This window comes from Arachis hypogaea, chromosome 1 (genome assembly GCF_003086295.3).
Source record: "Arachis hypogaea cultivar Tifrunner chromosome 1, arahy.Tifrunner.gnm2.J5K5, whole genome shotgun sequence".
Lineage (NCBI taxonomy): Eukaryota > Viridiplantae > Streptophyta > Magnoliopsida > Fabales > Fabaceae > Arachis > Arachis hypogaea.
The window spans coordinates 5,897,363-5,914,010 of record NC_092036.1 but is presented as its reverse complement, the minus strand read 5'-3'; the positions used below and the strand labels follow the sequence as shown (position 1 = coordinate 5,914,010).

The 16,648-nt window shown below is 26.5% G+C and overlaps 1 protein-coding gene across 1 annotated transcript; it reads left to right on the top strand.

Annotated features, from left to right (window-relative positions):
• Positions 1-5,826: 5,826 nt before the first annotated feature.
• LOC112792254 (putative serine/threonine-protein kinase-like protein CCR3) lies at positions 5,827-9,824 on the top strand. Its single transcript, XM_025835429.3, has 2 exons — positions 5,827-6,255; positions 7,773-9,824. The coding sequence occupies exons 1-2, from the start codon at positions 5,827-5,829 to the stop codon at positions 9,822-9,824; spliced, it is 2,481 nt and encodes an 826-aa protein (XP_025691214.1).
• Positions 9,825-16,648: the final 6,824 nt, after the last annotated feature.

Sequence of the window (16,648 nt, the reverse complement as noted above, 5' to 3'; positions counted from 1 at the left end):
CTCTAAACAAAAATTTCCTTTTGTCGTCTCTTGGTTGGTTAGTTTACCTTTTTAAGATGTATATTCTAACAAAGCCATTTAGCTTTGATTCCCTCAATTATTTGGAGTTTTAGGCCTTTATTTTCCCATGTGGGGTGTTCATTATTAGCCAACAAAATAAAAAATAAAAAATGAACATGTAACATAATAATAATAATAATAATAATAACAATAATAATAATAATAATAATAATAATTATTATTATTATTATTATTGTTATTATTATTATTATTTGTACACAGATTGCATCCATCAAATTGTATGAGCTACCATTCGCCCAAAAAATAAAAAAGAAAGTCACACATATACCTTCAATTATAAAAAAAAATTGATCACTCCAACTATCCTCCTTATTTATATTTAGTTTACGGTAAAAAACTCAGGTACAGTCGATATCACGTGATGTTGATATCTGAGAGCCGTTAGATGATTTGACTGATTTGACTAAATTTTCATCTAATAGCTCTCAGATATAAACTTCACGTGAAATCGACTTTACCCGAATTTTCACCTTAGTTTATTTACCACAACTTAACGCTATAACTCAAACAATTCCAATATCTATATTAACATTAAGAACCCATTTGATACCACTCAAATAACCAAACAACATAAAAAGTGAGAACATGAATAGGAGTTTGTGAGTTGTTTTTTCCTTCCATGTGTCAATAGCCAGTTTATACATTTAGCCTACAAATGTTTTTTTGGTCAGGGCCAGCCTACATTCTTTATCATGGTTCATGTTGAAGTCAAAATGGGTCTTGATATTCTTAAGCTTAATTTGGGCTACATCCCATTCATTTCCATTACAGTTTTCTTAAATGATCAACTGATCTTCCAAGACCAAAAGAAAAACCCGTCTGAATAGGCCTATCCTTTCTTATAAATACAAGTTTTTTCAAACTAGGCCCAATAAATTAACATTAAATGTCAATATATTCTAACGCAACCCAATCTTTTTGGGCTTCAAACTATCGTTAGTGGGGTTAGCAGCAGTTAATTTCAACTTAAATGGACTATCCATCTTGAGAAACTGGATCTGGGCTTAGCCCAAGACCCAAAAAAATTATTGAGGAACTAGAATCCAATCAAGTACTATTAATCTAACTTATAATCATAGTTATCAGAATCAAACCGTAATTATGACCGGATTACTGAATTACTAGTTCAACCAGTAAATCATTAATTTATCTCGTTGATCTTATCATAATTAAATAAAAATATAAAATTATAAAAATAAAATTAAAATTAAAAGTTAAATGCTTATTTTTAAAAATATATTAATAACAATTAAATATCAATTCTTAGATATAATTTATAATGTAAAAAAATAATAAATTAATTATTAGTATAAAATATTTTTTTAATTTAAATAAAAAAATAAAACAATCAATATCAATATATCAATATATTTATATACTATGTATTATTACTTGTTTGATATTCATGTAAATTTATATTTAAAAGGATAAAATAAATAAAAAATCATTCATGTTTTGTTATATATAAAATTTTTGTCATATATATTAATAAGATTCAAGTTTGGTAAAGTGGCAAGGCGGAGGCTGTGTTTTCTCGCAGTCCTGTGTTTAAAATCCACATATATTAAATTATTTAATAAGTTTTAATTATTTTTTTAAATAAAAATATTTTTATGTTAGTGATTATTTTTAAATATTTATCATCAACTCACATTTTCTATTTGTAAAATTATAAGTTTAGGCTTTAGAGCTATCATATTTTCAAAGCATAGATTTTAAGAGATTCATAAGAGAAACAACGTATTAAAACCAGTGACATGCCGTTAATTAATATTACATGTGACAATCTTTTAAAAATTATGAAGAGATGTATAATATAATATACGCATGATATTTTTAAGTCTTAAAATATGAGTTATTAATAACTATCAAGACAATCAAAATATCATTCTCAAATGTTCACCATTTTTAAAGTACTAGGAGGTAATTATTATTTTTAAATAAAAATATTTTCATGTTAATGATCACCTTAAAATATTTGTCATCAATTCACATTTTTTACTTGTAAAATCATAAGCTTATGCTTTAGAATCATCATATTTTCAAAGCATAGATTTTAAGAGGTTCACAAGAGAAACGATGTACTAAAATCAGTGACATACCGTTAATTAATATTACATGTGACAATTTTTTGAAAATTGTGAAGAGATGTATAATATAATATACACATAATATTTTTTAAGTCTTAAAATATGAGTTGTTAATAACTATCAAGACAATCAAAATATCATTCTCAAATGTTCACCATTTTTGTTGTACCAGTGGGAGTTTCTACGATAGTTTATTTAAAAACGATAGTTTTAGTTAAATATATTAAATTATTTAATATTTTTTAATTATAGTTAAATATATTAAATTATTTAATAATTTTTAATTATTTTTTAAATAAAAATATTTTTATGTTAGTGATCACTTTTAAATATTCATCGTCAACTCACATTTTCTACTTGTAAAATCATAAGCTTAGGCTTTAGAGCCATTATATTTTCAAAGCATAAATTTTAAGAGGTTCAAAAGAGAAACAACAAACTGAAATAAGTGACATGCCGTTAATTAATATTACATGTAACAATCTTTTAAAAACTGTGAAGAGATGTATAATATAATATACACATGCTGTTTTTTAAGTCTTAAAATATGAGTTATTAATAAAGACAATCAAAATATCATTCGTTCTCAAATATTTACCATTTTTGGAGTACCAGTGGGAAGGAGTTCCTACGATAGTTTATTTAAAAATGGTAGTTTTGGTTAAATATATTAAATTATTTAATAATTTTTAATTATAGTTAAATATATTAAATTATTTAATAATTTTTAATTATTATTTTTAAATAAAAATATTTTCATGTTAGTGATCACCTTTAAATATTCATCATCAACTCACCTTTTCTACTTGTAAAATCATAAGTCTAGGCTTTAGAACAATCATATTTTCAAAGTATAGATTTTAAGAGGTTCACAGGAGAAACAACGTACTGAAATCAGTGACATGCCGTTAATTAATATTACGTGTGATAATTTTTTTTTTAAATTGTGAAGAGATGTATAATATAATATACACATGATATTTTTTAAGTCTTAAAATATGAGTTGTTAATAATTATCAATACAATCAAAATATCATTCTCAAATGTTCACTATTTTTGGAGTATCAGTGGGAGCTCTTACAATAGTTTATTTAAAAATAATAGTTTTAGTTAAATATATTAAATTATTTAATAATTTTTAATTATTATTTTTAAATAAAAATATTTTTATGTTAGTGATCACTCTTGAATATTCATCATCAACTCACATTTTTTACTTGTAAAATCATAAGTTTAGGCTTTAGAGCTATCATATTTTCAAAGCATAGATCTTAAAGAGGTTCACAAGAGAAATAACGAACTGAAATCAGTGATATGCCATTAATTAATATTACATGTGACAATCTTTTAAAAACTGTGAAGAGATGTATAATATAATATACACATGCTGTTTTTTAAGTCTTAAAATATGAGTTGTTAATAACTATCAAGACAATCAAAATATCATTCTCAAATGTTCACCATTTTTAGAGTACCAGTGGGAGCTCCTAGGATATTTTATTTAAAAATGGTAGTTTTAGTTAAATATATTAAATTATTTAATAATTTTTAATTATTATTTTTAAATAAAAATATTTTCATGTTAGTGATCACCTTTAAATATTCATCATCAACTCACATTTTCTACTTGTAAAATCATAAGCTTAGACTTTAGAACAATCATATTTTCAAAGCATAAATTTTAAGAAGTTCACAAGATAAACAACGTACTGAAATCAGTGACATGCCGTTAATTAATATTACATATGACAATCTTTTGAAAACTGTGAAGAGATGTATAATATAATATACACATAATGTTTTTTAAGTCTTAAAATATGAGTTGTTAATAAGTATCAAAATAATTAAAATATCATTCTCAAATGTTCACCATTTTTAGAATACTTGTGGGAGCTCCTACGATAGTTTATTTAAAAATGATAGTTTTAGTTAAATATATTAAATTATTTGATAATTTTTAATTATAGTTAAATATATTAAATTATTTAATAATTTTTAATTAATATTTTTAAATAAAAATATTTTCATATTAGTGTTCACTTTAAATATTCATCATCAACTCAAATTTTATACTTGTAAAATCATAAGTTTAGAGGTTCTAGAGCCATCATATTTTTAAAGTATAAATTTTAAGAAATTCACAAAAAAAATCACGTACTAAAATCAGCGACATATTCGTTAATTAATATTACATGTGACAATTTTTTGAAAATTGTGAAAAGATATATAATATAATAATATATACATGATATTTTTAAGTCTTAAAATATGAATTGTTAATAAATATTAAGATAATCAAAATATCATTCTCCAAATTTTATTGGAAGAAGCTGTCCGCGCAGTAAAGGTAGCTTTTGTTGAGGATGATTTCGGTGGGTCATAGTTTAATTTGGATTTGAAAATTCGAGTTTATTCTCTTGTTCTACTTTTTAAAAATCAAGTAGTTTTTTTTATATGAATTTAAGTTTTTATAATATATAAAAAATACAAAATATAATGTTTGTTACGTCTTCTTTTAAATAAAGATAAAATTTGAGCATAAATAAATAAAAATTTGACTTATTCAAACCAATTTAGTTAAATATATTAAAACTTATATTTTGGATGTTCATTTGTGAAGGTAATAATGATAATGTATTATAAATTCTACTATATACTTTTTATAATCTTCTTTTTCTATTATTTATTTATTATATAAAAAAATATGAGAAGAGTTTGGTGTACATAATTTTTGTAATCTTCTTCTTCTATTATTTTTTCATTATAATTTTTGTAATCTTCTTTTATTACAGGATATTTTTAATTATAAATTAAAAAATAACTATTTTTTAAAAAAATAAGAATTGTTATCTGTGTACTTTTTGTGTATTTTTATGTATTCTAAAAAATATAATAATAATTATCATTGTTAATTTTTTAATTTGATATATTTAAAGTAGATTATTTGTGAGAAATAATTATTTTTTAATTTATAATTAATTTTTTTTTAAATATGACTTATTCCGGTGTACCTATTTATGTTTAGAGACGATAACAATACTTGCCATAGTTAAATATGGCTTATTTTTTTAGTTTATAATTAAAAAAATTCTTGAAAAATCATATTGTGTACTTCTACTGTTTGTAGATCTATATACTATTTGGAAAAGATAATAATAGATTAAAAATACAGGATTAAAAAAAAAACTTAAAAGGGAGCTCGCCGAGATTGGATTAATTTGTCAAATTTTATAAAATTTGTTGGGGTCAAACTTGCTTGAATGGCAAAAAAAAATCTTATTTTAAAAATTAAAATCCAAAGATTATCTTTAAAAAAATATGAATTTTTATTTTATTATTTAAAAAAAACTCATTGATTTAATTATGAGACCGGTTCAATTGAAAACAAACCGATAAAAAAATTAATTAGTCGATCAGAATTGGTATAATTTTTTAATGATTAATTAATTTAAAACAAAAATATAAAAAAATATTTTTTAAAAATATATATTTTATATATAAATGCATTATTATTATAATTATATCTCGCACCGAGACCCCTTCTTCTTTTAAAGTTCCAAACATTGACTCCTCTTTCTCCCTCACACACCCTTAATAAAGAAAACAGATTTTCTCTAATAAATTTTAGCTCTTTCAATTCCCAACGACGAAGACTATGATGAAGACAACACCACCACCCTCTTATTCTTATCACACACACTCCTTCTTCTTAACCGTCATTCTCATCATAACCGCCGCAAATGCCATCGGCTCCGCATCCACCACCGCCGTCATCTACGCCTCATCTACAGTCTGCGTCATCGTTGCCGGCAACGTCAAACAATACATTCACTGCTACCAACAAAACCAGCACAAGAATTCTCATTATTATTATTATGGAGATGTTGCACCGGTGGATGAGGTGGTTCCACACGTGTCCTTTGAATCCATCTCCGGCGGTCGAAGCTTCTTCTGCGGTCTCCGGTCCGGTGGACTCAGCCTTCTTTGTTGGGACGTGGATGGCGGAGCATCGGTGTTGGTGCCGAAGAGGATCTTCCATAGTGAAGTAGTGCAGTTAACCGATCTAACTGTTGGTGATTCTCAGGTCAGACAATTTTAATCTTTCTTTTTTTTAATCACACAATCTTAATTATTTAAATCTGAGATTAATTTAACAAAGTCTTTTGCCATGGATGACTTGATGGCGGCATCTATATTAATATAAAAAAATGTTTGATAATTAAAAAATAATCAAAATTTATTTTATTTAATATTTATTAATTATTATTTAATTTTTTTATTTTTCTAATATTATTCCTACTATATTAGCTAGTAGCACATATTCATATGTAAGAAATTATAATATTAATAATCATATGGCTACTCAAAAAATAAAAAAAAATATATTTTATTTATAAATTTTATTCGTATATCTAATTATATATTATTATATTAAAAAATAATTATTTTTAATAATTAATATAAAAATAATCATCTAAAGATATATAACTAAAAAATAGTGTATAATAATTTAAATTATTAGTACACTAAAATTAAATTTATTACTTATTTATTTACTGCAAGAAAATCATGTACATTTAATGATAGAGTTGAATTTCATACATTTTCATTCTTTTCTATCTAAAATAGTTTTTTAAGGTATTTAATGATGTATATTAAATTAGTACAAAAATAATCTAAGTTTTACGTAAAAAATTGTAAGCATATAATTAATTGTGTATTATTATATTAATAAAAATAATTAACTTTTAAATTATTACTTAAAAAGTTATTTAAGAATATAAATTTAATTTAACAAACGTTGTAAACTTTTTATATTATTAATATATTAAAATTAAACTTTAAAAAAATTACTCCATCCAACGCTATATTAAAAGAAAAAATGTACTCCATCTAACAGTGTACATCTTTTTAGATAAAGTTCTGTCTAATAATAATAATATAAATATAAATATTTTGGCTTATTTAAAAATAATCCAACTTTTTATTTGGTTAATTTAGAGATAATTTAATATATTTTTACTACTTATTAGTATTTTTAGACACTTTATATGTGTTAAACATTTAGTATAAGATAAGAAAATTGACAAGATAATAATCTAAAATACAATTGTCTGATATAGAAAAATGCACCAAAAACTAAGCTCTTAAAAATTATGTTGTATTAATATCCATTTAAAAGATTAAATAGAAAATATGATATAGTTGACAGATAAAGTTTTAATAATAATAATAATAATAATAATAATAAAAAATACATTAATAGTAATATTTTAATAATGTACTAATAATACATATATAATAATTCTTTCTTTCATCAATAGTAAGTCATTTAAATTAAAATATAATATGGGTAAAAATATTTTTAACCAAGTACATTATTGTTATTTTTATTCTAATGATGTTATTATATATATATATATATATATATATATATATATATATATATATATATATATATATATATATATATATTAAACAAACACTTAACAAGGTTATTAATAGAAAGGGACATTATCAATACTCCCTTTTTATTATCCAAATGTTCTGTTGTACGCTTAATATGAATTATTCCTAACTAACAAGAACTATTTTGGTCAGGTTTGTGCTAGAGAGTCTCAATCTGGTGTGGTAAGGTGTTGGAGAGGAGGCCGCATTGAAAATGGATTCAAATTTTACTCACCTGGAAAGGACCTTTGGTTCAAAAGCATCACTTCAGGGTCTGGTTTCTCTTGTGGGGTATTAATGGATAATGGAAAGGTTCATTGTTGGGGTAACAACAATAGTAGTGAAATTCAAGCACAATTTGATAATATTTCTATGTCAAAGGTGATTGCTGGGGTGTCACATGTTTGTGGCTTAACAATCTATGATGGGTTCTTAATTTGCAAAGGGAACAATGATTCAGGCCAATTGGGTCCTAATTTAAATTCAAGTTCTTATTATTCAGAGTTTTCAGGACTTGCATTGGGAGAAGATTTCACTTGTGGTATTAGAAGAAAAAATGGATTTGTCCTATGTTGGGGTGGTGCTGAAGATACCAAAAAGTTTGATTTGTTTAATGATGTTTCTTTCGAGTCAATTGTAGCTGGTTTGGATTTTGTTTGTGGGGTAACAACCATGAATTTGTCTTTGATTTGTTGGGGTCCTGGTTGGTCTAATAATAATGGTACTAGTTATGAGATTCCATTGGGAATTGTTCTTCCTAGTCCATGTGTTAGAGGTGGTTGTGATTCTTCTTGTGCTTCATATCCAAATTCTGATTATTTGTGTCATGGTTCTGGAACTATTTGCTATTCATGTCAGGATAGTCAAATTCCACTAACTATGCCATTGATTCTACCACCACCACTACCATCATCAACACAGGTTTCTAATGTTCATCACAAAAACATGAGGGTGATTTTGGTCATTTTGATTGTTGGATCAATTGGTGCTTTTTCTGGTTTATGCACTATTCTTTATTTCCTTTGGATTGGAGCTAAAAGACTATTCTTGAAGAAGAGAGATGTTGATAATTCAGAGCAACCTCAAAGAAGTGATGATTCTGATGATGATGATAATGATGCCTATATTGAATTGGCTCCACTGCCGGCAAATCGCGCATCGAATGCAACATTAGGATCACTGAAGCGACATAGGAGTGTTAGTTCATCGTCATCAAAGCATAATTTGGATAGGATTGAAAATTTTTCATTACATGAATTAGTCACGGCCACTGATAATTTTTCAAATGATAACAAGATAGGTTCTGGAAGCTTTGGCTCTGTATACAAAGGGAAGCTAGCCGATGATCGCGAAGTTGCCATCAAGAGAGGAGATATTGTTTCTAGCACAAAGAAGAAATTCCAAGAGAAGGAAATTGCATTTGATTCAGAATTGTCATTGTTATCGCGGCTTCATCACAAGCATCTTGTGAGACTAATAGGTTTCTGTGAGGAGAATGAAGAGAGGCTCTTGGTTTATGAGTACATGAGCAATGGATCAATCCATGAACATTTACATAACAAGAACAATGTTGAGAAAAATAGTAGCATTTTGAATTCTTGGAAGATGAGGATCAAAATTGCATTGGATGCTGCCAGGGGAATTGAGTACATTCACAACTATGCTGTTCCACCAATTATCCATAGAGATATCAAATCCTCAAATATACTATTGGACTCAAATTGGAATGCTAAGGTTTCTGATTTCGGATTGTCCCTTATTTTGCCGGAGATGGAACAAGATTCGACTCCTATAAAGGCGGTTGGCACAGTTGGTTACATAGATCCAGAATACTATGAATTGAATGTGTTAACAACAAAAAGTGATGTGTATAGTTTAGGAGTGGTTATGTTGGAGCTTCTAACAGGAAAAAGAGTTGTGTTCAAATTAGATGATGAGAGTAGTCCTGTGGGAATAGTAGAATATGCAAGGCCAAGAATAGCAAAAGGGGAATTATGCAGTATTTTGGACTATAGAATTGAAAAACCTAATGTTAACGAGCTTGAGGCTCTTAAGATTATGACTTTCATTGCTATACATTGTGTGAATTTGGAGGGAAAAGAAAGGCCTGAAATGGCTGAAGTTGTTGCTAACTTAGAGAGGGCATCGGCTTTTTTGGAGGGTAGTTCTAGTACCAGCTTCTCTATTGTTTCATGTTCCAATTAGGGTTGAAACTGAGTCGAGATAAGTCGAGCTAGATCAAGTTTAAATTCGGGTCACAAAATTTGAGCTTGACTCACGGTTCGATTAATTAACGATCGAGTTTATTTCTTAAGCTCAAACTCAGCTTACCAAAAGCTTACGAGCTGACTCAAATAATAGAAATATAATCTATAATTATATATCAATAAATTACAATTTATATATTTTAAAAAAATTAATTTTATATATTGTTTATCTATCAATAAATTTTTAAATTTTTTATTTATGTCATATAACAAAATTATATATAAAAAATAAATTTTAAATTTTAAATAATTAAGATCATATATATATATATATATATATATATTCTTATATCTTGTATGTTATAAGGATACTGTGTCTTTTAAATAATTAATAATTTATAATTTATTTTTAAATTTGTTAAAATTTTTAAAAGAATTAATTTTAATTAATAAGATATGTGATAATTTTTAACTAAACACACTATAAATTATTGGTATTTTATAATTTTATAATATATTATTAATATTGTTATATTTCTTTTATGTAACTATCATATTAAAAATAAGATTATGAAAAAGAATTTATAATTATATATATATTAATAAATTTTTTGAAAAATTAACTCTAATAACTATATGTTAATTATTTTTATGGAATAAAAAAAATTATCTAAAATTTGTCCCCTCCATATTAAAATTTTTGGATCCGTCCCTATATATATATATATATATATATATATATATATATATATATATATATTACTATTTCATATGTATATATAAAATATTAAAAATATAGATTACGGGCATATAGAATATGTGTATTAATATATATAATTGAGTCAGTTCACGAGTTTAGCTTATCGAGCTATTAACGAGTCGAGTTCGAACTGACTTATGAGCTGATTTGACTCACTTTCAACTCTAGTTCCAATACATTTGTCCTCTAACATTGATTGATGAAAATTCTTTTATTTTTTTCCATTTCTTTTGCCTGTTTTTTCATTTCCAAATTTATCCTTTTTATTATGAGTAATGATTAAGAGTCCTAATTCATCTTTTAAATTATCTTTTTAATATTTAAATGAGTAAAAATTTAAATACATATATTACTTTCAAAAAGTTAATAAGATAAAAAATTCAATTTTTTTTTATTTAAAAGCTAGGATGATAATTAGGAGAATGAGTTAGGACTCATAATAATTTAAATTTTCGAATACAAGTATTTAAATGATCAATTTTGCTATACATCTAAGTCTTTTTGACATTTAAGTCCAACCAAGTTGGCACAAACTCAACAAAAACCAATTTCATTACCTAGTGCGTGCGAACATGATCTCACTCTTCAACACACACGATGTTTTAATACACGCTCTTTGACACGAAAAATCGTTTCAAAATCCTCATTTTAACATTGAACTTCAAATGTCTCTCTCTGTTAGGTTGAATATCAACAACAATAACAACGAACGAATAATCTCTCTGCAAAGTTCTCTGTCCTAGGTTGAATCATCAACAACAACACCGAAAAAAATCTCTCTGCGAAGTTCTCTGTGCTAGATTTCAAACAGAATGAAAGATGAAAAAGAAAGCTCTCAGCAAAGCTCTCTGTAGATTTCTGAAAGACGAAAACACAAAAGCATTTCTAAATCGTGCATTTCTGCTTCTATGTAGTTGTAGTGTTTCTTATGTGATTTAAGCCATGTTGATGAAGGTTCTGGTATCATCATTTGCAAGTTCGGTTTTATTTTGATTTATATTTAGTGTGATTCATTTCATAAGCTTGGATTTAGAGTCTCTACGTAGTTGTATTATTTTTTATGTGATTTAAGTCTTGTTGATGAATTTTCTGGTGTGATCATTTGTAAATTTCAGATTTTATTATGAGTTAGATTCAGTGTCATTCATGTCATAGACTTGATATAGAGTCTCTATGTAGTTGTATTGTTTCTTATATGATTTAAGTCACGTTGATGAGTTTTTTGGTGTGATCATTTGTAAATTTCAGGTTTTATTATGACTTAGATTTAGTGTCATTCATGTCATAGGCTTGGGTTTAGAATCTCTATTTAGTTGTAGTGTTTCTTATTTTCTTATGTGATTTAGATTCAGTGTGATTCAACATATTTTACTGAGTTATTTAAACTTTGTTTATTAGCTACGATTACGGCTTACATGTCATGAAATGACTGAAACTCCTTGATCCCGCAAAAATCAAAGATGGGGAAATACACTTGGAAAACTTGAAAAAAAGTATGTATATTTAAATATAATTTATTTTCTAATTCTAAATTAAAATAGATTAATAATTTTCTTTCAATTGCAGGATAAAGTTGATCATTTCAAAAAAGAATATGTTTTATGGGTTCTCTTTAACGAAACAAGTAAATTGAAGCATAAAGTCATTGAAAAATTTGAAGGCATAACACTATCCAAATAGTCATCTACTGCAATTACAAGTCTTTTCTATAAATTTTTATCAGGGATATAGAATAGGATAAATATTGTACTTTTGTTTTCGAATTTTATAGATACTATTTCTTTGTAAATATATTGAAAAATATTTCTTTTTTTGAATTTTATGAGTACTATTTTTTGTAAATATGTTAAAAAATAGCAATTCATGAATATTAGGAATTTTTATACTAATTGGATGTGTTTTAATAAAATATGATGGATAATAAATTGTTTAATATGGTATGACACCAAAATTATACAATCATAACACCAAAATTCATTCTAATAGAAACAAAAAATTGTTGATATTAAACCCAAAACTATTACCACAGAACAATTGTAGATAACTAAAATTCAATATTCAACAAATACAATATATAACAGCTAAAATTTAGTAGTCATTAACACAATATAACACAGAAAGCAAACATCAATTTTATTATACTAAACAAATAATACCGAATGTCATTCAAATTAAAACGAAAAATTCTATCTTATTGTAATGAATTTTCGAATTCATAATTCATAATTTGACAAATTGCTCATCAATATCAAACTGTAATAATACAAAAATTGATCAATAGACTACTATTATTAACTCAAAACAAAAGCAACATCATTATTCATATTTAAAAACACCAAAATTTAATATACAAAATACCAAATCAGTAACACTGATCTTCACAAACTAATCCATAACAAAAACAAACTTATCAAAACTCAGATTTCAATCAAATTCAAATCCTTAATCATCAACACTGATTTTCATCAACATTGATTTCCTTAATCAAATTCATAACTACATTATTCTCTCAATCAAATTTCATTGACTACATTCCATTGAAAAAAAATCATCTAACTTGCCCTGGTCCAACATAATCGAACTTGCATCATCAAACTTGCCATGGTTCAATCCACTCAAATTTGCATCATACATTATTTTCTCTCAATGTTTGATTTCAGAAATAAAACAACGATCGAAAATGATAACGCAGAGAAGAAGAGCGAAAAAGGCGTAATGAAATCATGAAGAAAACTTTAAAAAAGAAGTTAGTTAGCATTATTGGGGCGTGGATGTTAATTAGGTTAAAATAACTTGGTAAGATAATCAATTTGGGTTAGTCGAGTGATTAATTCACTCGTCCAATCGTTCACTTAATCAAGTATTAATGGTCTAAATTTCATCTTGTACATATAACAATCCGTTGAACAATAACAAATTTTTAAATGAAGTTTTAATTCAGGACCGAGAAATACAAATATAAGATATCATTTGAATGTATGGTTGTGACTCTTATAACTCTCACCAATGCAAATATAATATATCAATATCTAACATTTTATTATATTGAATTTTCTAAACTATATTTATTGCCCAAACAAGTGAAACAAAAGGAAGAAAAATATTTTTTAAAAAATCAGTTCTAGATTTCAGCATGATTTTTTTCTTTAACAGTCAAATTCTCATTACCTACTGTCAAATTAAATGGGGTAATGCTAGATAACCAATGACTTTTTTGAATAACATGAACAACCATCAATCAAATAAAAACACACTACACCTCTAAATTACCCACTTAAATCTTAATATTTGAATAACTATCTGCACACTTAGTAAAATGAACATCCAATATATTTATTGTTCACATTATTTAATATTTTCATTGTCTACCTATACTTTTTCAATTAAATAAATGCCAAGTGATAAACATTTACTTAGACATATCAATAGCACAAACAAGAAAAAACGAAAGAAATATCATAGCTTTGCAAAAGAAAATTCCAAAGTAATATGCTTAAACATTGAAGATACTCATCAATGTTGGGATAAACACAAAGGATATGGATGCCCATTAATATCATGGGTGACTCAGTACTCATGTTACCAAGAAAGAATTTACATTTAATGAAGGTTGAAAATATAAACCCTATACATGTATAAATAGAGGGTATGATACGAGATAATACACACAATAGAAACAATAAAAAATCATTCACTTTTCATATACTGTTCTCTTCTTTCTCCCTTACAAATAAGTTGCTATATATATTAGTAGATATATATCAATTATCTTTATTATATTTAGTTAATTATATTGGCTAATATTAATACTAGAGTCTTCTATTTCTTATTTTATCTTCTTTATTTATTTATTTTACAATACGTTATCAGCACGAGACTCTGATCAAACTTTAGGAAGACTCAAGTAACAAATTTTTATTATGTCGAAACTCTCTCGTCTTGAATTCAATGCTCTTGATATATCTGAAAATAATTATTTATCATGGATATTAGATGCTGAAATCTATTTTGATTCAATGGATCTTGGAGATAGCATTAAGGCTAAAAATAATGCATCCTAGAAGGATAAAGCCAAAGCCATGATTTTTTTTCGTTGTCATCTTGACGAATGATTGAAAAATAAATATCTCACATTGAAAGATCCTGCAGATCTTTGGAAAGACCTTGAGGAAAGGTACAATCATAAAAAAATAGTGATACTTCCTCAAACCCGATATGAATGGACACACTTGCGTCTACAGGATTTTAAATCCATAAATGAATATAATTCGGCGATATTTTGAATCACCTCACGAATGAAATTATGTGGGGAAAAGATATCTGATAATGATATTAGAGAAAACTTTCTCGACCTTTCATGCCTCGAATGTGCTCCTGCAGCAGTAGTATCGAGAAAAAAGATTTAAAAAATATTCTGGGTTAATTTCTTTCCTTCTTATTGCTGAATGCAACAATGAGTTGCTCTTAAAGAATCACAAAGTGTGCCCAGCTAGCGCAGCCCCATTTCCTAAAGTAAATGCAGCAAATCATTATCCCAGAAGAGGTAAATAGCAAGGTTTTGGTAACAAGAAAAATTATAGAAGGAAAAGGAATTATGTTCAAAAGAGAGGATCACACCAGAAGTAGGATAAAGAAAGAAATATTGGGCAAAATAAATCAACAGAGGATAAGTGTTTCCGTTGTGGTGGAAAGGGCCATTGGTCACGTACTTGTCGTACCCCAAAGCACCTAATCGATCGTTATCAAGCATCTTTGAAAAAAGACGACAAAGGAAAGGAGACGAATTTTGTTTCAGATGATGTTGCTGAAAATTCCACCACTCATTATCATGTATTTGATTTCTTTGAGGACCCTAAAGGAAATATTGGTCATTTGATCAATGATAGAATAGTTTAATATGTGAAATTGTTAAGTATCCATGTAAATAAATAATATAAAGAACTTATTGTTAAGTTTTATTTTCTATGTATTTAAGTTTCAAATATGATGTATATAAATAATGAAATATTAATGTTCATGAATTTTAAAATCATTAAATATGTCAAGATTTAAAATAAAATTTTAGTATATGACATTATTTTTATGTACAGTGTTTCTTAGAAAAATAATTCCAATCAAGTATTCAATTTAACCGTGCATACTACTCATTTTATTATTATTATTTGTCTTTAAAGAAAATGGCAAGGATATATAATGAAGATGTATGCCTTGCGGATAATGCAAGTTCGTACACCATTCTCAAAAGTGATATATATTTTGCCCATCTTGTGCCAAAAGAAGAATATGTTAATACTATTATTGGCTCAAGCAATGCGATTGAAGGTTCCGGAAGAGCTATAATTTTATTTTCCGGAGGAACAAAATTCATAATAAATAATACACTATTGTCTACCAAGTCTCTGAGAAACTTGTTGAGCATTATAGATATTCGCCGAAATGGATATCATATTGAGACTATGAATTATGGAAATCATGAGTACTTATATCACAACACATGATTCAAATAACAAGGTTATATTAGAAAAGTTGCCCTCACTTTCATCTGGGTTATATTACACCAAGATTAGTCCAATTGAATTACATGCCATTGTAAATCAGAAGTTTACTAGCCCAAATGAATTCATAACATGGCACAACTGATTGGGTCATCCGGAAACAACCATGATGCGGAGAATTATTGAAAACTCTCATGGACATTCACTAAAGAACCAGAAGATTCTTAAATCTAGTGAATTTTGTTGTGCTGTATGTTCTCAAAAGAAGTTAATTTTAAGGTCATTACCAGTAAAGATTGGATTTGAGTCCCCTGAATTCCTAAAAAGGATTCAAGGTGATATATGTGGACCTATTCATCCACCATGTGGATCTTTTAGATATTTTATAGTCCTAATGGACGCATCTTCAAGATGATCACATGTGTGCTTATTGTCTTCTCGCAACCTAGCGTTTGCGAGATTACTGGCTCAAATTATTTGATTAAAAGCACAATTTCGAGAAAATCCAATCAAAGCAATTCGTCTTGATAATGCTGGTGAATTTATTTCCCAAAATTTTTATGCTTA

Coding starts and splice junctions, on each gene's coding strand:
- LOC112792254 (XM_025835429.3), top strand. CDS start 5,827: ATGATGAAGACAACACCACCACCCTCTTATTCTTATCACACACACTCC. Junction 6,256..7,772: donor TAACTGTTGGTGATTCTCAG/GTCAGACAATTT, acceptor TATTTTGGTCAG/GTTTGTGCTAGAGAGTCTCA.